At 42.4% G+C, this 24578-nt stretch overlaps 2 protein-coding genes across 3 annotated transcripts in view; one reads left to right on the forward strand and one right to left on the reverse strand.

Annotated features, from left to right (window-relative positions):
• LOC105006887 (collagen alpha-5(IV) chain) overlaps positions 1 to 21837 on the reverse strand; it is a 38021-nt gene extending 16184 nt beyond the window's left edge. The window contains exons 1-24 of the mRNA XM_020044182.3: positions 21791 to 21837; positions 21477 to 21628; positions 11694 to 11747; positions 11499 to 11588; positions 9994 to 10038; positions 9429 to 9473; positions 8426 to 8488; positions 8221 to 8274; positions 7323 to 7349; positions 7109 to 7171; positions 6190 to 6252; positions 5840 to 5875; positions 5677 to 5724; positions 5036 to 5110; positions 4684 to 4728; positions 4002 to 4064; positions 2839 to 2883; positions 2647 to 2700; positions 2470 to 2511; positions 1999 to 2080; positions 1202 to 1237; positions 936 to 1100; positions 570 to 662; positions 208 to 297 (exon numbers count right to left, since the gene is read on the reverse strand). Coding sequence (XP_019899741.2) covers positions 208 to 297; positions 570 to 662; positions 936 to 1100; positions 1202 to 1237; positions 1999 to 2080; positions 2470 to 2511; positions 2647 to 2700; positions 2839 to 2883; positions 4002 to 4064; positions 4684 to 4728; positions 5036 to 5110; positions 5677 to 5724; positions 5840 to 5875; positions 6190 to 6252; positions 7109 to 7171; positions 7323 to 7349; positions 8221 to 8274; positions 8426 to 8488; positions 9429 to 9473; positions 9994 to 10038; positions 11499 to 11588; positions 11694 to 11747; positions 21477 to 21545 — 1447 coding nt within the window. The 5' untranslated portion in view covers positions 21546 to 21628; positions 21791 to 21837. The remainder of the gene's footprint in view (positions 1 to 207; positions 298 to 569; positions 663 to 935; positions 1101 to 1201; positions 1238 to 1998; positions 2081 to 2469; positions 2512 to 2646; positions 2701 to 2838; positions 2884 to 4001; positions 4065 to 4683; positions 4729 to 5035; positions 5111 to 5676; positions 5725 to 5839; positions 5876 to 6189; positions 6253 to 7108; positions 7172 to 7322; positions 7350 to 8220; positions 8275 to 8425; positions 8489 to 9428; positions 9474 to 9993; positions 10039 to 11498; positions 11589 to 11693; positions 11748 to 21476; positions 21629 to 21790) is intronic.
• A 286-nt stretch (positions 21838 to 22123) lies between these two features.
• Positions 22124 to 24578, forward strand: part of LOC105025016 (collagen alpha-4(IV) chain) — a 31713-nt gene continuing 29258 nt past the window's right edge. The window contains exons 1-2 of one of the 2 annotated variants that reach the window (XM_034291401.1): positions 22124 to 22211; positions 22805 to 22934. In XM_034291401.1, the coding sequence (XP_034147292.1) occupies positions 22888 to 22934 (47 nt within the window). In that variant the 5' untranslated portion in view covers positions 22124 to 22211; positions 22805 to 22887. The remainder of the gene's footprint in view (positions 22212 to 22804; positions 22935 to 24578) is intronic. The other variant, XM_034291400.1, reaches the window with a different exon arrangement.

The raw sequence follows: 24578 nt of genomic DNA on the forward strand, positions 1-24578 counted from the left end.
GAAACCCCTCAGAAACAGACGGAAACCCCTCAGAAACAGACGGAAACCCCTCCAAAACAGACGGAAACCCCTCAGAATCAGACGGAAACCCCTCAGAAACAGACGGAAACCCCTCAGAATCAGCCGCCCAAGTGACCCTGCTCTACGTGACATTACGACGCGACGCATCCCCATATGAATGTTGCGTTATGCCGGCTGTGTTTTCACCTGGAAGTCCAGGCTGGCCGGGGGGTCCCGGGGGTCCTGGGTTGGCGGGCCCGGTTCCCCCACACGACGGGCAGATTTCTCCTTTCTGACCTGTGGCGGAGGAGACAGGGACACACTGACACACGCAGCCGACAGGAGAACTGAGGAGGCCAACTGAGAACACCTCGCCAGTAATGGCAACCAAAGGACATTTCTTATCAATGTTGCACCGTAATGTAGGAAACGTCCCACCAACTTTGTGCGAATGCCAACCGAGGGCAATGACCCCGTTTGGAGAGCAGAGGTCTAAAACACACTGACCAATCAAAATACAGTAGGTGCCCCTCCAATCACAAAACAAGAGGAATCTGAAGGGAACTCACCTTTCAAACCATCCAGGCCTCGGTTCCCTTGGTCCCCTAGTTGACCTTTGGTACCCTTTTCCCCCGGGGGTCCTATTAATATCCTGACATTTCCTGTAATGACCGAGACATGAGGCCCCGTTCTTTAATAAAGTAAAATACCAGTAGGATTAAATAAGTTTCTGTCACGTGAGTCGTATGTCATTAATAAACTAGTGTAAAAACACCATGAAGTGTCTCGGATTCGAAATACTGTTGTAGGACCAACTCCTTCATCTCCACTTACTCTCATTCATTGTGTTCTAAAAGGCAACACTGATCTGAGATCAGCACTTACACTTCAAGATGCCCAGGGATGAGAATTACCACTCGCGTCATGCGCTCTACCTGTGTCTCCTGGTGGTCCCGGCAGTCCAGGGTCCCCGGCCTCCCCAGGTGTTCCCGGGGACCCGTCTTGGCCCGGCTCTCCATGGAGGATTGGCCCCGGGTCTCCTTTATCTCCTTTAGGTCCGCTGTCCCCCTTCCACCCGGGAGCTCCTCCTGAGTCAGGACCTGCCAAGAAGCCCAGAGCCCAGGTACACAAACGTGATGGTGATGGCGTGCGTGCGTGCGTGCGTGCGTGCGTGCGTGCGTGCGTGCGTATCAGGGCTTACCTCGAGGTCCAGGTGGCCCTTGAAAGCCTGTGTGACCTGGAAGAACAGGTGTTCATGTCATTAGTTCACGGTGTTTACAGAGATGGGATTACACAGTACTACCCAACACCTGATTGGTTAGAGGAGTGTGAATATTAATGAGGGTATACACTCATGAGCCAAAACATTATGACCACCTAATATTGCTGTTGGTCCTCCATGTGCCGCCAAAACAGCACCGACCCACTGAGGCACGGAATCTACAAGACCCCTGAAGGTGTCCTGTGGTATTAGCAGCAGATCCTTCATGTCCTGTAAGTGGTGAAATGGAGCCGCCGCGGATCAGACTTGTTGGTCCAGAATGTGCCACTGATGCTCAATTGTATTGAGATCTGGGGACTTTGGGGGCCAACATGGGCCCCTCTGACCAGCTTGAGGCTACGTAAGGTGCGATGCACTGTGTTGTGACACATTTCTCTCTTAACCATCATTAGCATTTTCTATTCTCACCGCTGCTGACCAGGAGTGACCCACACAAGCCATGTCGGTTCAGAGGTACTCTGACCCAGTCGTCCGACCATAACAATTTGGCCCTTGTCTAAGTTCCTCAGGTCTTTACTCCTGACCATGTCTCCAGCATCCAACACGTTGACTATGAGAACTGATTGTTTGCTTGCCATCTAATGTACCCAGACCTCGACATGTGCCCTTGTTAGGTGATGATCAGCGTTATTGGCTTCACCTATGAGTGGTCATACTGCTTTGGCTCAACGGTGTATATTTTTGGATACTGTATATGTTGAACAAAGGTAGAGTACCTGGGGGGCCGGTTAATCCCGGTGGCCCTGGAGGGCCAGGCAATCCTTCTCCTCCTTTAATCCCTCCGCCAATTACGAACACCTACACTCGGAGGAGATAGAGGTTTGTATTCATTAAGCACCAAATGGGATTGAACAGACAGAAACAGGGAGACACTACCTGAAGCTTGGATGTGATTCTGACACGAAATGCTCACAAAACATTTTATCTGCAATTTGCCCTAACGAACACGACCCAGTGCTGATGTTACACAGACACTACTTAATTGTATTTCCAACTCCACACGTTATCCAGATTAGTCAATAGTACAAGCCCTGACAGAAAAGGCTAAGACAAATAACAGTTACACATGTAAAGTACAAAGGGTCAGGGACAATAGCCATCCAACCAGTGAACCACATTCATTGACAGCGTTGATGGAGATGATTAAGTAACGATGGCGGAAGATGTTATGAAGCGTTTCGACTCACCTTTCCAGGGTCACCACCTTGACCTTGACTACCCTTCGGTCCCTGTAGACACACAAAAAAGTTGGCACCGACAAATACCCTCTCTATAACACACACACTCAACAACACATAATCACACCCAACCTCTCACAACAACACATACACACACACATTAAAACATCAAATGTAATGACTGACTGTGGGTCCGAGTACTCCTTCAAGACCTGGGGATCCGGGAATCCCCTTTCTTCCCTGAAATGAATGTTAACACACACACACAGAGACACACACACACACACCATGTATTAAAGACAGACACACAAATGCAAGACCAAAATCTAAAACACGACCAGAAGAACACAATTCCTGATTTCAGAACAGGACAACTACCTCATATCCAGCCATTCCAGGATCCCCGGGGTTTCCGAGATTTCCCTGAAAGTGCAACGCATTACAGTCAGTCCTCCAAATGTGATAGAACAGACTGACAGTCGGTCCTCCAAATGTGATAGAACAGACTGACAGTCGGTCCTCCAAATGTGATAGAACAGACTGACAGTCGGTCCTCCAAATGGGATAGAACAGACTGACAGTCGGTCCTCCCAATGGGATAGAACAGACTGACAGTCGGTCCTCCAAATGGGATAGAACAGACTGACAGTCGGTCCTCCAAATGGGATAGAACAGACTGATAGTCGGTCCTCCAAATGGGATAGAACAGACTGACAGTCGGTCCTCCAAATGGGATAGAACAGACTGACAGTCGGTCCTCCAAATGGAATAGAACAGATTGACTGTCGAATTATAACATTGCAACACAACGTTGACAGCACAAGGCAATAAAGCAGCATTGACTAAACGTTCAAATTCTGTTACTGCAAGATGATTGCAACGATTGCAATGATACTAGTCAAGCTAGGATACTGCATTTGTTACACAATCACGTTCACAACGGCCTTGAGTGTCCAGTGGGTCCTACTGTATGTCCATCAGTATAACGACCTTGAGTGTCCAGTGGGTCCTACTGTATGTCAGTCAGTACAACTGCCTTGAGTGTCCAGTAGATCCCACTGTATGTCCATCAGTACAACAGCCTTGAGTGTCCAGTGGGTCCCACTGTTTGTCCGTCAGTATAACGACCTTGAGTGTCCAGTGGATCCCACTGTATGTCAGTCAGTATAACGGCCTTGAGTGTCCAGTGGGTCCTACTGTATGTCCGTCAGTATAACAGCCTTGAGTGTCCAGTGGGTCCCACTGTATGTCAGTCAGTACAACTGCCTTGAGTGTCCAGTGGGTCCTACTGTATGTCCGTCAGTATAACGGCCTTGAGTGTCCAGTGGGTCCCACTGTATGTCAGTCAGTACAATGGCCTTGAGTGTCCAGTGGGTCCCACTGTATGTCAGTCTGTATAACGGCCTTGAGTGTCCAGTGGGTCCCACTGTATGTCCGTCAGTATAACGGCCTTGAGTGTCCAGTGGGTCCCACTGTATGTCAGTCAGTATAACAACCTCATGTTCCTACTATGGTAACAGCAGGCCAAGTCAGTGTTTTACCTCAAAGCCTGGATCCCCGATGTCCCCTTTAGCTCCTTTAAAGTTGACCATGCCAGCAAAACCCTGAGGGCAGACAGACATGCAGACAGATTCTCAGACAGAAAGTCAAACAGATAGACAGATAGACAGATAGACAGTCAGGCAGACAGAGAGACCGTGAGGACACAGAGTTATTCTTATTGACAGTACATTAACTGTGTTTATTTGAATTCAGATTTCCAGACTAAACTTAATTTGACAGTAGTGATAAGACATTGATATGACAGTGTAATAACACCTGACATTAGGTGTCTTATTACTTCAATCATGACCACTCATTTCAGATGAATGTTGCCAGGGCAAAAGTTGCACTTTGCATCAAAACTTTACGGACAACATTTTAAACGGTCAGACAGATGAGTCGAATCTCTGCCCACCAAAAAAAAACTTGGTCATGGACAGCCCAACCAAGTCAGTAAAATAGAGTTAACTTCTCTACTATTCTTTATTGGCCACGTTGTATTCTTCCTCTGCAGTGCGCAAATGTAAAATCCAAAAAACATACTTAGAAAACATAAGAAGGTAAAACAACACTGGCATGCATACAACACAGTCAAATAACAACATCACTGGATACGTGGAACACCACAGATGATCACAAGGTAAATATGTACAAGGGCCCGGAGACCAGGAGACGCCTTACCGGTAAGCCCTTACAGCCCTTCTCCCCCAAGTCACCGGTCTGCCCCTGAACAGAACATGGATTTCATTACGCTGATTCAGTCAATGGCAAAAAATCTTCTTGAAAGAGACGGTTCGCTCCAAACGAATAACGTTCTACAATGAAAACTCAAGTTTCTAATGGACACATTCGGGCCCTTCTACTTTGGTTCCATTAGCTGGGCCTGCTTCGGTTTGGTTCCATTAGCTGGGCCTGCTTCGGTTTGGTTCCATTAGGGGAACAGTTAAAGCTTCCTCTGTGCTTCATGCAGTTAGGCTGAAAGCTAATGCTTAGTAGCTGAACCAAAGCCCGAAGTGACCTGAGGAGACTATACCTTCATGTCGGAGGGAGCAGTGGCGTATAGTTTGATTCCTTTAGGTCCGGGAGATCCAGGGGGGCCTCGGTTGCCCTACAAGACAAAAGCATAGCCTTTCTTTACCATTTGTTGAAAGTTTCCTTAGCAGAAAGGGCTACCTTATCCTGTCCTGCTTCATTTAAACATAGGAGGACATGAGCCCTTGGACCAGACCTCAGGACTATCAGCCCCGAAGGACTATCAGCCCCGAAGGACTCATAGCCGTCCCTGTCCAAAGTCCTCCATGTTGTGCTGCAGATCAAGCAGCTGACGATACCTGACTATTTTGGCTGCCACTCTGCTGACCATCCCCCCCCCCCCCCCCTGATTGGGACTCAAAATAAAGTGTAACCCAGTTTCAAACCCCACATAGTGTGTAAACCACAGAAAGAATTGCCTAAATAGTGTGGTGCTATGACAAGATTCAGGCTCTTTTCCATACAGAATCCTTTCACAGCAATTACCCATGGTATTTTCTAGAAGAGTTTGATCTCTTTACCCCATCTTGTTAGCTCCCCATAGAGAATATTTAAATAATGCCATGCAACTGAACTAGAAACACTAGAAACACATTTCTAAATTCTCACAGTCAGCCTAATTGTAAATATTTAACCCTTTACCTTGAGACCTGGAGGACCGGGGACGCCGAAGCTCCGCCCTTCTTGACCCTACAGAAAAGGTCAACAGTGTCAGCACAGCTGAGGCACCTTCCCATCACCTCAAACAGACCAATGTAATGTGGTCAGCACACACACACACACACACACACACGCACACAGTTACCTTTAATCCTGGGGCCCCAGGTAGGCCTTTGAATCCCTAAGATAAAGGAAAGGGTCAGAAGGCCTGGAACATCAACAACACCAAGCTAAATATTCCCCAGCTGGCCATTCATGCAACATTACAGTGCAACATTAAATGGTGTTCCTTGAATTTGGAGCCATGTAAAGACCCTTTTAACAGGTCACTTGTGAACCTCAGGGCTTCTACAGGCGGCATGCTGTCATTATAATAGTACAACTCATTTGAAGTCATGAAGCTACCACACAGCCCTGGGAAGACATAAACGTAACATACATTGTAACGTCGAAAAATCCCAACGCGATTCAACGTGGCAAATCGATAAAACTCACATTAACACCGCGTGGTCCAACATCTCCTTGTGACCCTCTTGGCCCTTGTTGGCCAGGGACACCCTGTGAGACACCAAGAGAAATGAGTGAATGTCAGTCCTGAAAAACGGTCTGAGAGGATTTAATAAGTGTAAGGCCGTATCAGTGAGGCCGTCCGCGTGACCACGCTGCTCGTGTAACAGGCGTTATGATTCACCATGTCCCATTGACTTGGCCCATATCATGCTTGATCACGGGATGCAACTGCCCTCCTGACGTGTCCTCACCCATTGGGCTGTTGAGAGGGAGTTTGTCTACAGAGCCGCACGGCGGGGCAGGACGAGGGGGGAGTTTCTCAGCCCCGCCACACTTACAGACGTCAAAACCTCTCAGACCTCTGCAAGTTCAGGATGTGTGCGTCCATGTTGGATTGGGGAAACAGTTAAGGACAGACACACAGTGGAGGTGTAGAGGAAATAAAGGTGGAGGAAATAAAGGTGGAGGAAATAAAGGTGGAGGAAATAAAGGTGGAGGAAATAAAGGTAGAGGAAATAAAGGTGGAGGAAATAAAGGTAGCGGAAAGTAAGGTAGCGGAAAGTAAGGTAGAGGAAATAAAGGTGGAGGAAATAAAGGTGGAGGAAATAAAGGTAGAGGAAATAAAGGTGTAGGTAATAAAGGTAGAGGAAATAAAGGTGGAGGAAATAAAGTTAGAGGAAAGTAAGGTAGAGGAAAGTAAGGTAGAGGTAATAAAGGTGGAGGAAATAAAGGTAGAGGAAAGTAAGGTAGAGGAAATAAAGGTAGAGGTAATAAAGGTGGAAGAAATAAAGGTGGAGGAAATAAAGGTAGAGGAAATAAAGGCAGAGGAAAGTAAGAGAGCGAATTGAGATCGATGAGAGCAGGGAGATAAGGAAGTTGTGTATTATGGGATGTTGCTGGTTACCTTGCTACCGGCCTTTCCTGGGAGCCCAGGCTCAGTTATTACATTTGACATACTGGATTCACCCTACACACACACACACACACACACATTGAGCATTTTAATAATAATGATGATGAGCAATGCAGCTGATGTTTCTCATTAATATTATTGATATTAGTAAAAATGACCAGGAAAGACAAAGAGCAGGAGGAAGAGGAGGAGACGGGAAGTTTACCTTTGGTCCTTGAGGTCCTTGCTGACCCTGGGAAATTAAAAAGAAAATCTAAAACATGTTTCCCCAGCTTACTGAACAAAAACACAGGAGAAATATAAACCAGCATGCATTGTGGTTGGCCTACATTACCATACGGCACAACAGAATCCCACACTGATGGTATAATAAGGTAAAAGGCACCAGGGGCTGTGTTATATGGCCAATATACCGCCGCTCAGAGTCATTGTATATTGACCATAAACCACAAACACCACAAGCTCTTTTATTGCTATTATAAACTGGTTACCAGGGTGATGAGAACAGTTCGCCAAAGCCAGTGGTATATAGTGTAATGCTCTGCGGTTTTCAAACCATTAGCATAACAGGTTCAAACCACCTGGTTTTAGGATACAATAATAACGTTTTCTTTTAAGTGTTCACACGTGGTGAATCTCTGGTCAGATTTTTAACGCAATAATTTTTTGCAGGCACTAGCTTGTCCTGACAATTTGGCCATGGGTTGTCTGCGAAACTTCAGTAAATGTCATCGTTGTTCATAAACTGGGGCAAACTTTTTGGTGTGGAGAATTGCCGACCTGAGGTAGGTCTGGATCAATGGAACTGGGTGTGTCACATGCCTGGATGTGGTCGGTGTGCTTCAGCCGGGGTCATAACACCTGGCTAGAGCTTCACCGTACCGCTATGTATTCTCTATGACGCGTTATAACACTCCAACTGTGACTCATATCAAAAGTAAAGTGACAGTTGCATTCAGAAAGGATGGAGCACCGATGAACACAAGGGCAGAATGTTTTAGAAGGGCACATCAATCACGTAAGCCAGCCTTGTTGTTGTAACCATGCGGTAACCGTGCCTCTTTGACAGTTGTGAAACACTCAAGTAAAAACGTGCATCTTACTCTCATTCCATTTTCACCACTGGAACCGGGAGGACCAATAAAACCTCTCACCCCCTGTGTAAACATGGTTATCAATGGTTCAGAGAAACTGTCGCACGCCTCCCAAATGGTTCACTGTGTCCTAGAGAGTGCACTGCCTTCTACCAGGAAGACTGGGCACCCTCAACTGAATTAGTGCACTTGATGATAGCTTTTGGTACCAGACCTCCGTCCCATTGCATCCTGGGTCACCTTGTTGGCCCGTTGGTCCTTGAATGCCTGGGTTGCCCTGGAAACAGAGTTAGGGCTATATGACACTGATAAATATGACACTGATAAATATGACACTGATAAATATGACACTGATAAATATGACACTGATAAATATGACACTGATAAATACAAGACACACATCAAGTGAACAAGTCACGTCCTTCGTCAACAACAAGAATAGACTAACAGTGAAATGTTTGCTTTAAGATAGGGCCTGGGACTTTTGCATATATTTAAAAAAAATTTAAGTACACATTTTGGCCTGAAAGTGTTTTTTTTGTCCTGTATGTGCATAATCTATAAATAAATCACCACCAAAGCTCAGTTAGTTATAAAATTCCAAGTTTAAAAGTTTTTGGGTTTTATTACATGCGGTACATATCTGCAATTGTCGAGGATCTGTTTCTCATCCAGTGGCCAAAAATCTTAGAACACATCTTAACGTGTTGTTTTCCCAAAACCCAGAAAGTAGTAAGTAAAAAATGAAAAGATAAACACAGATCAGCCATAACATAATGACCCCTGACAGGTGAAGTGAATAACACTGATATTCTTGTTATCATGGCACCTGTCAGTGGGTGGGATGTATTAGGCAGCAAGTGAATGTTCTGTCCTCAAAGTTGATGTGTTAGAAGCAGGATAAATGGCCAAGTGTAAGGATCTGAACGACTTTGACAAGGGCCAAATTGTTACGCACACATTATTAGGCACACAGGTCTGTCAAATATAATGGAAAGCTACCGAAGAGAGTCAAACAAATGGTTTTGGCTTGATATATAAAGAAGGCAGACTTTAAGGCATTTTGTTACTACATATGCATAGACTACATACATACTACATACATACACACATGCACATATACACACACACACACACACCAACACCCACGCATTCACACACACACACTATTACCTTCTATCCTGCACACACACACACACACAAATCAACATTCTTACCGGTAGACCTGGTGTCCCAAAATATCCTTCTTTACCCTCAGGTCCCTGACAAAATAACAAGGAATATTGTTTTAGACACTGCCGAATACACACACACACATTTATGGTCTGGATACACATCCATACCTATAATTTTCATTTGATATAGTGAACTTTTATTTGACCAATAGGTTTCTTCAAGCTGGAAAAGACATAAACAGAAATAGTTAGGTTATTCATTTGTGTCTCCAGCACAATGTCTTTACATGTTTTTTCACTTGTTTATGTTATATCCAGCCAGAAGAAACCTATTGGTCAAAAAAAAAATCACTATGGCTCAAAATTTGGCATGGGTATGAATACTTTTGGGCTTAACTGTATAAATATATATATATAGACATATATACAGCTCCGAAGCATTCAATTTGCAGGGGTCTCTTAATTTTCACCCTTCTGTTCCTCACTCAAAACCTTCATTTTCAACTTTTTTGGTAAGAAAAGGTGCAGAGATCTTAGTTTTTTCTGGAGATGTATACATGTACAGTAAATTACAGAGAATACAAGCTCATGTATTGTGTAGAATTACCCGATTGCCTTTGTGTCCTGGAGGTCCTAGAACACCCTCGTCCCCCTGGGAAAGACAATGAATGCATGATTCAGACTGCTCCTCACATTATAATAAATCCAATACATGGAGTCTATATGTGCATAAAGAAGGTAACCCTCAATATCAAAGTGGAAACACACAAATTAAAACAATAAATGGATGGAACAAGTTTGATTTTGTGTTTTAATTTCAGTCTTCAAGGAAACAAAGGGTGAACATTTTGAAAGGGTGTGGTGACTTTCTATACCCACCTTATGGACATAAAATGTAAAGTATTATATGGTGGCATTAATCGTTATAATATTTTTGAAAAACCTAAGATAAGATAATAATCACATACTGCATTAATTAAAGTTCTCAACTGTCCTTTAAAGGTATTGCAGCAAGCGGAGAGAAGAAACCTTTGCAAGTATTTATTTAATGTTCATTAAAATGAGAAACAGAAGTCTCCTGTTATTCTCATGACCTGAACATGAACACATGTGGTAACACGTGATATACACGTCCCACATGAAGAGTATTCCATGTCTCTTGGTGGAAATGTTGCACCTTTTAGGGAAATACCTTATATGTGTTGTTGATCATGCTAAATTGGATAAGCATATTTATATCAGCTATACTCCCCAGAGGAGGGAGATTCACCTAGTTGCATCACACGTGTAACCAAACTCCCCATGAGCTCAATAAATAAGGTGCAGCTGATTTCAGAAACACTGGCCTTTATTTCTTTGCTAACATTTTCCGCCTAGTTGGCATTTATTACCATGCAACTGCAATGTTAATACATATTAACAACTGTATTAACAAACAATTAATTACAAGAGTTAGTAACAAAACATCCTGAAAGATCATCATCCAATTGTGTAATTATACATAATTATACGTTATTATACAAGCCAGAGGTCACGCGTTCGAGCATGGTCATATAGTCAGAACAAATTATACATTAGGATTTGTTCAGGACAGACCAAAACGTCGCTGGCTACAACCTTCAGTGTCTACATGATAGTAAGCCTAAAATAAAACTATTTACGGTTGAATTGCAACTATTTCTGGTGGATTTTCGAAGTATGCATCCGTGCATGCTTTTTGGCTTCATTGCCAAAATCCTTAAGTATCCCTTTAATAAAAATGCTTGTAAGTAAAGGTCTGTTTCTGCTGTGTGTAAGGCTGAGCCCACAGGGGAGATCTGAATCACCTGAACCCAGTTGTTTGTCAATGAAGAGTGACAAGTCAGCATTTCGAATATAACTATTGTTCAAGTGTGTTTTTTTTCCTTTTTTCGTATTGTATACTACGGAGGCGGTTTCTATGAGTTCTGGAACTTGTTTTTTCATGAACAGACCGAGGAAGTAGATTCTACCGGGAAATTCAAATTTGCTCATCCAAGATTGTGTTGAGGAGATCTTGTGTTTAATGCCTTTTAAGGGCAGGTTCTACACTTCCTTTGTGAAGACTGTTAATAATGACACCTGACACCTTACCTTAGGTCCCACTGGGCCGGAGTGACCTTCTGGACCCGAGTAGCCAGCCGACCCGGATGGACCGGTCTCTCCTGTGAAACCCTTTTCTCCCTGTGTGTGTGTGGAGAAAGAATAGGGAGAAATAACAGCATTAGGGATTCAGCCGGAAACAAATGTAAATGTATTCAATCTCAAAGCTGGATGAGTGTGGTGTACCTTATTGCCTTTAACTCCGTCACAGTGACACCTGGACCTCCCAGTACAAACACACTACAGAAAGACAGACATAGGCTCTTGATAGGTTAGATTAGATTCCACACAATACAGTGCGCACAAACCTATCTCAGTTAAGAAACAACAAGCGCTCAACGTGACATTTGTATCTTAAGTTGACTCAGACCAGGTTTGCACACACTGCAGCAGGGATTTTGGCCCATTCCTCCATATAGACCTTCTCCAGATCCTTCAGGTTTCGGGGCTGTCGCTGGGCAATACAGACTTTCAGCTCCATCCTTTTCTATTGGGTTCAGGTCTGGAGACTGGCTAGGCCACTCCAGGACCTTGAGATGCTTCTTACGGAGCCACTCCTTGGTTGCCCGGGCTGTGTGTTTTGGGTCGTTGTCATGCTGGAAGACCCAGCCACGACCCATCTACAATGCTCTTACTGAGGGAAGGAGGTTGTTGGCCAAGATCTCGCAATCTCGCGATCTGGAGAAGGTCTGTATGGAGGAGTGGGCCCAAATCCCTGCTGCAGTGTGTAGAAACCTGGTCAAAAACTACAGGAAACGTATGATCTCTGTACAAAGGTTTCTGTACCAAATATTAAGTTCTGCTTTTCTGATGTATCAAATACTTATGTCATGTAATAAAATGCAAATTAATTACTTAAAAATCATACAATGTGATTTTCTGGATTTTTGTTTTAGATATCGTCTCTCACAGTTGAAGAGTACCTATGATAAAAATGACAGACCTCTACATGCTTTGTAAGTTGGAAAACCTGCAAAATCGGCAGTGTATCAAATACTTGTTCTCCCCACTGTAAGTGACTCATCTGTTCTATTCTATTTCTGTGTTTTTCTGTAATCCTATCCAGTGGGTTATATCTCCGTAGACACCTTCCCTGGTGAAAACTGTCTCTGGTAATCAGATGGTAAAGCTTTGTGTACACGGAATTCATCCGGACCTGTCAAAATTAAGATTTTTCAAAGACTTCACGTAAACCAAGTAATATAATCTTATATTATATTTGTTAAAAAAAAGTTTAAACATCTTCATATTTATCAGGTATCAGGTATTATCTCAGGTATTATCTCTGCACTTTACAAGAATAATCTAAAGTTCTCTTTTATTTAATTAACTTGACCATTTACCGATTCAAGTATTTAAATTAAATACAGTCCAACTGAATAAAGACTTGCATTAGAAAAACAACAGCCCAAAACCTGTCTCTACTATATATGGTTCAAAAGAACGTCATCACAACCACCATCAAAAACTGGCAACCACTCAATCAAAAACTGGCAACCACTCAATCAAAAACTGGCAACCACTCAATCAAAAACTGGCAACCACTCAATCAAAAACTGGCAACCACTCAATCCCGCTTAACAGAGTTCTGTACTGTAGCACTGGCCCACGTGCCCCTGGTGGAGCTAGAAGGCGTCGGTTTGAATGAAAATGCATAAAATTAGAAACCAGGTCTATTTTTCTCGTATTTACACACGCAAATCTGTTTAAACGGGTCGATACGTGGACAGAGAATTGCAGTTTTACCTGTATTTTTAGAATAGTTTTGTGTGGATAGTTTAACTGACAATGCCAATATTGAAAGTGCATGTTTAGTGTATTGCATTAGTGACCACATATGGTCAAGATGTTTTAGTGGGTCTTCGTAGATAAATCATTTTGGAAATTCCTCAGGCAACGTAATATTCCCTACGCAATATAAACGGTATTTAAAATCGTATTTAACATTATCTACATCTAGCAAAACCAAGTACCTGTATTCATTTATATTAATTTGCTGGATTAATATATTTTTACCAGGTATTTTTGACCTACAAATCGCTGCAAAGCTCCTGCGAAGGAATAATATTGATATTTAGAACAACGTGGCAAAGTGTACTCTGAAATAAGGTCAATTTTACTTTCAAATACTTTGATTTTGTCCAAAAAGGGGTGATTTTACATTAATTCCTGTACTGACATTTCTGACATCCAAATGTAAGTACTTTAAGAACTTCAAGGACCTTGTGAGAACCTTGTGTACAAAATATAACTATACAGCTGCAGATCCTAGAATCTGTTGTTGTGACTGAAGAGAGTGTGAGTGAATCAACCAACCAACCCAGACTCTGTCTACAGAAAGTTCATGGTTGAGTGTGTGTGTGTGTTTTTTGTGTGTGTGTGTCTGTGTGTGTGCGTGTGTGTGTGTGTGTGAATGAACTGGAGTGCGAATTGTGAATGAGTCCGGGAAAGTCTCTAAGGCACAGAGATCAGTGTGCAGGGCAGATAGGCAGCTAGTCTGATGGCCTATGAGCAGAAGCATCTAGTCTTTTGTAGTGATGAAAGAGATTAATTTTTTTATTCCCAAAGGTCTATTTTGTCAGAAAACATACCGCTGGGACAGACACGTTTCTAGCAATGATGGCAATGCCAAGCACCACGTTATATAGAGACATGCTTGCATAGAACTCCCAGAAATGTCAAATCATAGAAATAAATAGCTTAAAAAAAACAACAACACCCAGCACAATGAACACTTGAACATTTAGATGTTAGAGTTCATTTAAGTACGTTTACACGGTAAAAAAGAGACTATAGTAAACAGACTACATTGAACAGATTACGGCAGACTGACTTTAAACTGTAATGAACAGGTCCAAAGCCTTGAACAATAGCACCAGAGAACTACGGAAAAGGCTGTATTTCACAACACATTCACGGTATCACAAGTAGCCTAGCATCATACAATACACTGTCTTTGTAGGGCAAAGGGTTGTTATAACTTCACTCTGATAGACTTGTGCTTCACTGCCTAGTGAAATGGATTCTGCTATGTGTTTATAGAACATACGAGATTACATTAGAGATTACATTAGAGATTACATTAGAGCGGGAGACATTTGCTTTGCTTCTGTCTCCCTGTTACAATAGGTCAAGACTGACTTCCATGCCAGAGTTGATGTAATGGACTGTATATGATTGATATTACATTGTCATTACGAAACTAGGCATTTATAATCTTTACTATACTTGTTTATTAATGTTGTGCATATCTATGTAATGTTCAATGAAGAGTAGATGCCTCTAGTTCATGAAGCAGCTAATTGGGATCCTAATGAAATCCTCATGTCAAAATGTATATTTTGCTTGGATCAATCACAAACATAAACCCATTTTATTCCAAAGTGCCAAGTAACTTTTTGGCACCCAGGCAATCTGTTTCTATGCACTCCCGGCCATCTCCCATTGAATGAAACAAACCAAAACATCATAATCACAGTTGTTGTGATGTTTGTGACCCGTTCAAAAAATGGGAATTAGCAAATTTCGAAACAACATAAACTGATTCAGTTAGGTAACTAGGAAGGTGTCATCACCTCAACAATATCTAATCACGTGACATTGACTGGAAAACCATCTAAGGTCCATTTTTCATTACCATCAGTGTCCACCAGGTGGTGCCAGTGGATCTAATGTTAGATAAGGTACACTGTTCTCACAAACCAAAATCACATTTGATGAGGGAAGCACGGTTAGAGGGAAACCAAACCAAATCCGGCGTGTGCGATCTCACTCACAGATACACTGATTCCCACATACACACGGATAACAAAAATGAATGCCATCTGAAAATGTAACCTTGTGGTCCTCTAGTGCTGCTTCCCATGGGAAAGGGTTCAGTGTGGAAGAGACGGGCAGATGGAACGTTATCACGGCACAACACTTGGCCCACAACATCGCTAATGCTAGGAATGCTAATTACTGAGAAAGACGTAGATTGCGACCCTGACTCCCACGATCAATGTGTTACTAATATATCCGCTATCTAATCTAGGAAAATGTCGCTCCAAAGACCGCTGAAGGAAGCCTAAAAACAGGTCTTTCTGGCCAGGCCTTATGGCCCCACCTGACGTAAAACTGTCGGGATAAATCTCATCTCTAACTCTGCTAACAGACCATAACCAAATCTAGTTTGGGTTCTGGATGCTAATTAGCTGAAATACAGGTTCTGATTTGAAAAGATCTCATAAGATTGGTCAAAAGACCAATCAGTAAAAATATATGTCTTAATTGGGCGGCCTGTGTAAATGTCAAAGTGGAAAGGAGAAATGGGGGGCCCCTGTATGGCGCAGTGGTAAGGTCACCGCCTTTCAGTTAGCAGCGTAATTGCGTGCAAAGTACAGATTTGAGGGGTGGCATCTAGTGGCATCTCGTGGTGGCTTGGGCGCAAGCGTGTTAGAGGTCGATGGCCAGAGAGTTGTTCCTTCCGGTCAAAACCCCTGGCTGAGCGAATAGCATGATGAGTACCAAAATGTGTGCGTCACGCATCCCAACATCAACTGTGCCGAGTTCACTGGGAGTTCCCGCGATCAAGCAGGGCCTTAAACACAAGTCGGACATCGCCACATCTCGAGAAATAAAAAGAAGTGGAGAACTCCAAACGTTTGACATTCTTCAGGATGAGTAGATCCAGGTGGCTGTAGCTTTCACTTTCCACCCCCCCCCCCCATTTCCCCTCATTTCTTTGACCTCTGACCCGGGTTCAACCAGTTTTATTTTCATTCAATAAATGACTGAGTTGTAGACATGATACACGAAAGATGAAAGCCTGAAGGTTCCTAATCTAAAATGGGGGTCTACTAAAGTTGGTCAGGGACCAGGGTACTCACTCTATCTGCTACTCTGCTGGTCATCTTGCATGCAGTTGCTAAACCCACCCACCACCCCTGCCTCAAACCTTGCTCACTGCCATTGGTACTGCTATTATAACATTACAGTGTTAATGTCATTAGTAGTATTGTTCGCACTACCATGTGATGGCGGTGAGTTACTCAAAAGGAACAGAACCTAACGCCAAGACATCGCGTGTGTAATGTTTCTCCAATAATGGTTAAACAAAGACGTGGCGCTTCCTGTCTGAACGGCACTTGTGTCAGTTGTATGGCCAGGGTTGTGGGGAATCGAATCCACCCCACTGAGCAAAACCATTTGTTTCCTCTTCCAACCAAATTTTCTTATTGTCTCCTCAAATAGGATGACAACTTTTCAACGTCTTGTGCTAGAAGGGACAACTCTCGGGGTGACACAGCCTTGTGCTTTAACTAGCCTCCTGAACCCTCGTGACCTTGTACTTGTCCTCACGCCCCCTTCATTTCCTCTCCACTAGTTTCACATGCACCTTCCTGAGTATTCTAACCCCTTCCTCAGTATTGCTAACGTGTTTTACAGTCAGACTAAACACACCTGACCAACCTACGTCCTGCAATCCTTAATGAGGCCCTCGGCAACCCTCTATAACCTGACCTACTGTAAAACAGGTATAAACACTCCAAGACGTAACGCACTGACCTCAACACAAACAAACAAGCAGAAATGTTTACAGCAATACAAATACATGGACCACCAAGGTAAAAAAAAAAAACTAAACCACATTATAAACAGATTCGGTCACAAATTAGGCAAACTCAGTAAACGTGAGTTGTGGCAGAGAACAACACTGAATATAGACTGTAGAAGAGCCATCTTGATAGTCTTTTCTTTCTCCTCTGTCACTAAATCATTAGGCCTTTTTGAAAACATGTTCTACTATCTGTAAATAAGAATGACAGTAATTGTGAAGGACCCGAATGTGTTTGGCATCCGTCCCATTTCGGTGTCTTTCAGCATCACACCGGTAAACAGTGTTCTGGATGTTAAACATGTCGGTGCCATAGCGTTTGCTCCAGTTCATCTAAACACCATCCAAAAGTGGGTTGAGCGAGACTGCGTGAGATACACGGAGAGTTGTCTAAGGGCTTGTTGGCTTCAAATGGATTAAGACAAGCTTCTGAAAGATGAACAACTAGGATTTGAACGTATCTGGAACCAGGAGATCCTCACTCCTCCGCCCTATTGGTCCGCCTCGGCACCTACAGTCAGTCGGCTGTTCAGCACAACAACTAAGAATCACAGTTGATTAACCGTTATTTAAACAGGGAAATCAAGCTGAATCACATTTGATTAACCGTTATTTAAACAGGGAAATCAAGCTGAATCACATTTGATTAACCTTTATTTAAACAGGGGAATCAAGCTGAATCACATTTGATTAACCTTTATTTAAACAGGGGAATCAAGCTGAATCACATTTGATTAACCTTTATTTAAACAGGGGAATCAAGCTGAATCACATTTGATTAACCGTTATTTAAACAGGGGAATCAAGCTGAATCACATTTGATTAACCGATATTTAAACAGGGGAATCAAGCTGAATCACATTTGATTAACCGATATTTAAACAGAGGAATCAAGCTGAATCACATTTGATTAACCGTTATTTAAACAGGGAAATCAAGCTGAATCACATTTGATTAACCGATATTTAAACAGGGGAATCAAGCTGAATCACATTTGATTAACCTTTATTTAAACAGGGAAATCAAGCTGAATCACATTTGATTAACCTTTATTTAAACAGGGGAATCAAGCTGAATCACATTTGATTAACCTTTATTTAAACAGGGGAATCAAGCTGAATCACATTTGATTAACCTTTATTTAAACAGGGAAATCAAGCTGAATCACATTTGATTAACCGTTATTTAAACAGTGGAATCAAGCTGAATCACATTTGATTAACCTTAATTTAAACAGGGAAATCAAGCTGAATCACATTTGATTAACCGATATTTAAACAGGGGAATCAAGCTGAATCACATTTGATTAACCGTTATTTCTTCAGGGGAATCAAGCTGAATCACATTTGATTAACCTTTATTTAAACAGGGAAATGAAGCTGGGAAGAGGGCCTGTTTTAGTGTTGAGCCCTATGTTGCAGAAGGAAAACATGAACAGAGAACAGAAAAGACTAAACAAAGCAAACACAGGAAAAACGTGAATAGGACACAATCACTGTTCGTAGTGAAAAAGACTTGAATTATAGGCACCAGTGTATCTAGTTCATGGATTCTCTGGAAAGTATTAATTAAGTTACAGTAGAGACTTTGCCCTGTCTGATCATTTATGTGTCTTTTCTTTATCACTGACCACCCCGGATGTTTACGTGAACACGATTTCTGTTAAGAAAAGGTACTTTAATGAGAGGACCAATGCTCAGTTTATGGAAGCCATAACTATCTCTCCATCAATAAGTGTTGAGTCAGTTGATGTACTCCTGGATAATTTTAATGCCAAAATATTGAATGTCATGGATCGTGTTGCTCCGGTAAAGGTAAAGAAAACTATAAGCAAACAGAAAATACCATGGAGAACCACCATGATGGTAACCGCCCTGAAAAGAGAATGTAGGAAAGTGGAACGTAAGTGGAGGAAATCTAAACTTCAAATCCACTATGACATCTATAAACTAAGCCTTGGTAGCTTCAGCAATGAGTTACACAGGGTCAGACAGCAACATTTATCGGGAATGAACAACAAGAATATCAACAAAACCCGCACTCTATTTGCCATGATCGACAAGCTTACAACCCCCATAAGGCAGACAGCATCAGAACTCATGTCCACTGTGAAATGTAATTCATTTCCGTGTTTCTTTAGTGAAACATTTTAATGTATTAGAAGGACCATCAGAACTACCCAAACAATGACACTGTACCTTCATTACGACCACCAGAGGCGTCGCTAGGATTACAATACTTTTTTCCATTACCCAATCGCATCACACATCCCTGGTTTAAAAACCCAGTCAGTTGGTTCTCCGGGAGAGACTCTTTTGCTTTACCCCCCATGGACACAGACACTCTTGAGATACACACCCTTTCTGATAGACAGACACTTTGTTCATTCATACATCACTTAGTTTAGTACATATATCTCACTTTGTCCTGTTTCATGTATGTATTGCTGTGGTGTTTTGTCTTGTGTTGTCCAGTCAATTGTTTGCTGTTTATTCCCTGTTCAACCTGAGTGTTTTGTTTATCCTTGTGTCCCTGGGAAAAGTTTTTTTTCAGCAAGTCGCCATTGGGCATACACAACCCGTAGGAAGACCTTGTCTAAAAACACTAGTTAGAGCTGAGAAGACCACCCACTGTATCTGTAGTATTGGTTAGTAGTCAGCTAAGCGGTTCTTGAGGCAGGCAAGTTCAGTTAAGGGGTGTTTGGACTATTTCAGCTCAGCTCCTTTTCCCCAACCTCTTTACCGTGTGTTTATAATAAACGTTGTATGTTTGATGGTAGCTTTGGTTGTCTGTGTGGTTTGTTCCCGCTGTTCATGTACACTACACTACACTTTGCAAGAGTTTAATGTTACGGGTCTGTACCATCCACCCCAGACTGCTAGAGCCACAGGGTTCATAACACTATCATCTTAAAAATAAAGCCAGAATCAAGGGCTTGGTGTCCTATGTTTTACCAATCGTTTTTCTGTAATGCACGTTCAGGTGCTATCAGAGGAATAACCTCTGTGTAAATGTAACACTCTGCTTATGAAGGATAATTCTAGTTCTTGTGCTGTTGTTTAGACATGGATGCAGGGTATTATCTCACAAAAGGACTGACAGGTTTATCCAAGTGTTGGAGCGTGAGGATTGAGATAACGGGGTGGTCAGAAAACCGTTTTGGGAACTGTAATTCATTGAGGATGAATATTAAATGCATGTACAGATCCCTGGAGACAGCCGGGTAAGACATTGATGCAGAAACGATCTCCAAAGGGACTGATGGGTTCATCCAAGTGCTGGAGTGCAAGGATTGAGATATTGGGGTGGAGAGTCCCCCTGGATGGTGGTTAGAGAATTGTAACAGTCTGAGTGTTTTTTATTCTATTGCATTTCTATATTTTTCTTCTTATTGTAAAGCAAATTGAAGTGTTTCTACGTATGAAATGGTGCTATATGAATAAACCTGCTTGCTTGCTAATATTTACAAAAAAGTACAATAATTAATAGGGCTGAAACTAAAAATAATGCTTTATCGTTAGAAAGTGGATTACTACTCACTGAGACAAGGTAAGATAGAATAAATTTAAAAGATTAGCGAGACAAAAATTTGTGGACTTCAGAAAGCAACCTAAAGGTAGGCTGCATTCTGAATGCAGGGAAGAGCATGTTTTCATTAGCCTCAGCACACAGGTTCATGTGAAAAAGACACAAATTGGTTATTAGAAATCTGTGACACAAATAAGGCCTTGTTTTAATTGATTTGTTGATTTTCTTCCAGTGTGGGAAAAAGGGCAAGTGATTCATTGAGTTTGAATCAAATCCTAACCATAAGCCTTACTTTAAACCTGATCATAACCCATATCCAGCATTTGTTACATTAACATCTTCCTTCAGGGCGTACCTAAAAAATATTGTGTTATCTACACCAATTACTTGTTTCAGTGCAAATCTGCAAAGATCGTGTCCTGTTGTTGTGCCAGTCTACGGAGTTGAATTACATTTGCTTATACTACAGGTACTCTAGGCCAGGGAGTGTGTGTGTGTGTGTGTGTGTGTGTGTGTGTGAGGGAAGGCGAAAGAGAGAGAGGGAGAAAAGAGTGTGAATTTCAAAAGATATTGTTTTTAAAAACTGCAAAAGAATAATGTGCAAATTTGGCCTTCTAAATGTATTTATATCACTCCCTATGTGAGCAAGTACCATGGCTTATTAGTTCAGCACGCGATCGGCTAGGCTATATTGCCCTCCAGCCAGGCTGATGTGATGTTGGTAAATCTGTGACCCGATCAAGTTTTTAAGTAGCGTACATTTCCCTCGGGACGCTTGTTTTCCAGATTTCCTTAGTATTGACATTCAGTGAAAAATGAATTTCTATAAAGGCTATGATGCTTACATTCTTCGCTTCAATCTCTAGCAGCATGAAGGTCCCCAGGAACACGACCAAGAGCAACGCCGTCCTCATCTTCCTGCAACCAATCGGGTTTGCAAATCCCGCCTGCTCCTCTCCTCCGACTCGTGCGGCATAGACTCGGATGCACCTGACCGCTGCAGACGTTATTTACTTAGTTTCACCTCTCGTCCCTTTCCAACAGGCGCCGAACGACGGTCGAGCTCACCTGGGATGTGAACTGACGCTAAAAAAACATTTACAACTCAGAAGTTAATGTGGTTAACAAAAAGGAACAGATTAACAGACGATGTTCAAACCTCACTGCAGTTCTTAGGCTCGGCAACTCCGGGATAAAGTTTTTGGACTGCCCAGGTTGTGAAGAAGGGGTTGGTCTAGACCACACTAGGATGTCAACCACCCTCAGTACTCTGGTCTTTCAACCAGTAGCTACTCTTCCAACCAGTAGCTACTCTTCCAACCAGTAGCTACTCTTCCAACCAGTAGCTCTGCTCTTCCAACCAGTAGCTCTACTCTTCCAACCAGTAGCTACTCTTCCAACCAGTAGCTCTGCTCTTCCAACCAGTAGCTCTACTCTTCCAACCAGTAGCTCTACTCTTCCAACCAGTAGCTCTACTCTTCCAACCAGTAGCTCTACTCTTCAGCAGGTACATCCGTTTAACGGAAAGCCGATGTCTTGAGGACGAAATCACCACATGAATAAGGTGTGCTCTTAAAAACGTAAGTTATGAAAGTCTTTATGAATTATTATGTAATGGCCTATAAAAGCCTATTAATTTAAAATCTATGTCTGGTAACCTTTCCATGAAAAACACAAAATGTACCGGACGTTTGAAGTCAGTAACCGAAATTAATATTCAGTTGAATATTGAAATTTGGTTTTTTTTAGAGGTTTTCTAATATTTGTTTTTTTAACAACGTTTGACAACTTCTCACCATACGAATTTTATGCGTTTTCATAGCAAAATACATGTTAACATGGTAACCAATTAGAGAATTTGAAGTCCACTAATGCAGTCTATTTACAGTGTTATTTCTATGTAAAACGACTTGTAAAGTTATACTTTATTAGTTTTATGTGATATAATTCATTTTGCTTCTAAAATAACATTTGTTCAACTAAAGGATACTGCCATGTGTTCATTATGCCAATGCATATTCACAGCTCAATTAAGGTTATTACTCCATCTTGTTACTCACATTAATAAGCCAATCATGAAAATCTATTGAGCCTGGGTTCAAACCTATAGGGCTACATGTTTATAATTACTACATGTTTATAATTACTACATATTGGTATGCTACCATCCTAGCAGGCCAGGAAGGTGTTTTGAGTATCCTGACCTATCACAGAGGGCAGCACTTGGGTGGGTGGAGTCATCAGAAGGTGTGACCAATGACAACATTTGCATGCTGGGTGACATTCTGTTCTCTGCCTATCTGGTGAGTCCTGCTTCAACATCTGTAATCTTATCTCAATCAATGTCACAGGACTTTCAGGACAATTTGTATGAGGTCAAATAAAGTCAAATAACAATGCCAGCAGTGAGGTTTTTATATGTAAAAAATGTGTGGGGCACAAACCATTTCAAAATATAGGATACTTACCAGTAAAGCTACAAAACTCCCTCTTGCTACTGATGTGTTTATTTAACACATCAACTAACAGCATGGCTCCACAAAACACCTAACACTTAACGACAGAGCGGCTTGCTTCTACCAGGTGTTACACATACTGGAGAGAGAGAGAGACCTTCTTGTGTAATTGCTCTCCCTTTCTCTCTCACACATGTAAAACTACCACTGTCACATTTACAAACCTAAATTAGGAATGCAACCAAGCTCAGAAAATGTTTGCCTATAGGGCCATACGCGAACAGCAATGAGCTCAACACCACTGAAGGCCACAACCAAGTGGAAAGACAACTTTTTAGGGATACAGATCCATTCTATGACAACAACCTTAATAGATAAGCATGGACACACTGACACTCGTCACCATCTATATCAATCGATCCAGCACAAAAATATGACCAATGCACGGACCAACACCACAAAGGCAGGATGATAAAATATGCTTTCACTCACCAAGGCTGAGGGCTCACTTGAAGAGAAAGGTGGCACGGGGGTTCTTCCTCTGGGCAAACATTTCGATGACTTTGGGAATTAAGTCATGTAGCTGCTGAATCAGCTGGCTTTCGTTGGACAACAATGCATTGAGTCGCGGCTGTCACATGGTATTGCGAGTGAAGGTTTTTACCCTCTTCAAGGTGGAAAAGTTATTCTCTGACTCCACCTGGGAGATGACTATGTCGCATGCCTCCTAAGGAAGAAAAAATATTCCAGCAGCTGCACAAAGGCTTGGTCCCGGAGTTTTTTTGACAGGCCATATGCCTCACTTATGGTGGCCTCATCCCATCCTGGTTGTGAGCGTATGTCCTCCATACACAGGAGCAGCGTAGCGCTGTTTTCCCAAACTGTATTGACAGTTCTACTTTTAAAGTTCCACCGTACAGCGGGTGGCCTTGGAATGCGTCTCTGTGTTGCCTCAGCCAGTGCCACAACACGTTTTAGAGCACCAGAGAAAAAGGTGTCAAAAGCAGTTAAATCTGCTCATTCTTGCTGAACAAAGTTGCTGCAAGCTCAGGTTCAGCTGGTGAGCATAGCAGTGAACAAACTGGGCATGTGGGCATGTCTCTTTCATTAGCTTCGGTAACCCTTGGACATTTCCACTCATTACAGCCGCACCATCATAAGTCTGAGCGATCAGCTTTTCTCCCAGCTTCAGTGGTTCCAGCCCACCCTTGATGCTATTAGAGAGGCCAAGTCCAGTTTTATCTTTGACAATCACAAACTCCAAAAACCTCTCGGTCTCTGTATTGTCAGGCAACATGTATCGCAACACAACCACCATTTGTGATTTACAGGAGACATCAGTTGTCTCATCTGCCTGTATGGCAACAAATGATGTCTCGTCCACTTGCTTGGCTATCTCTTCCCTGTACACTTCATACATACAGTCTGACAGTTCGTTTTGTACAGTGCAACATGACCCTTGGAAGATGGGCTGAGCGTCATAGTGCCTCT

This window comes from Esox lucius, chromosome 3 (genome assembly GCF_011004845.1).
Source record: "Esox lucius isolate fEsoLuc1 chromosome 3, fEsoLuc1.pri, whole genome shotgun sequence".
Classification (NCBI taxonomy): Eukaryota; Metazoa; Chordata; class Actinopteri; order Esociformes; family Esocidae; genus Esox; species Esox lucius.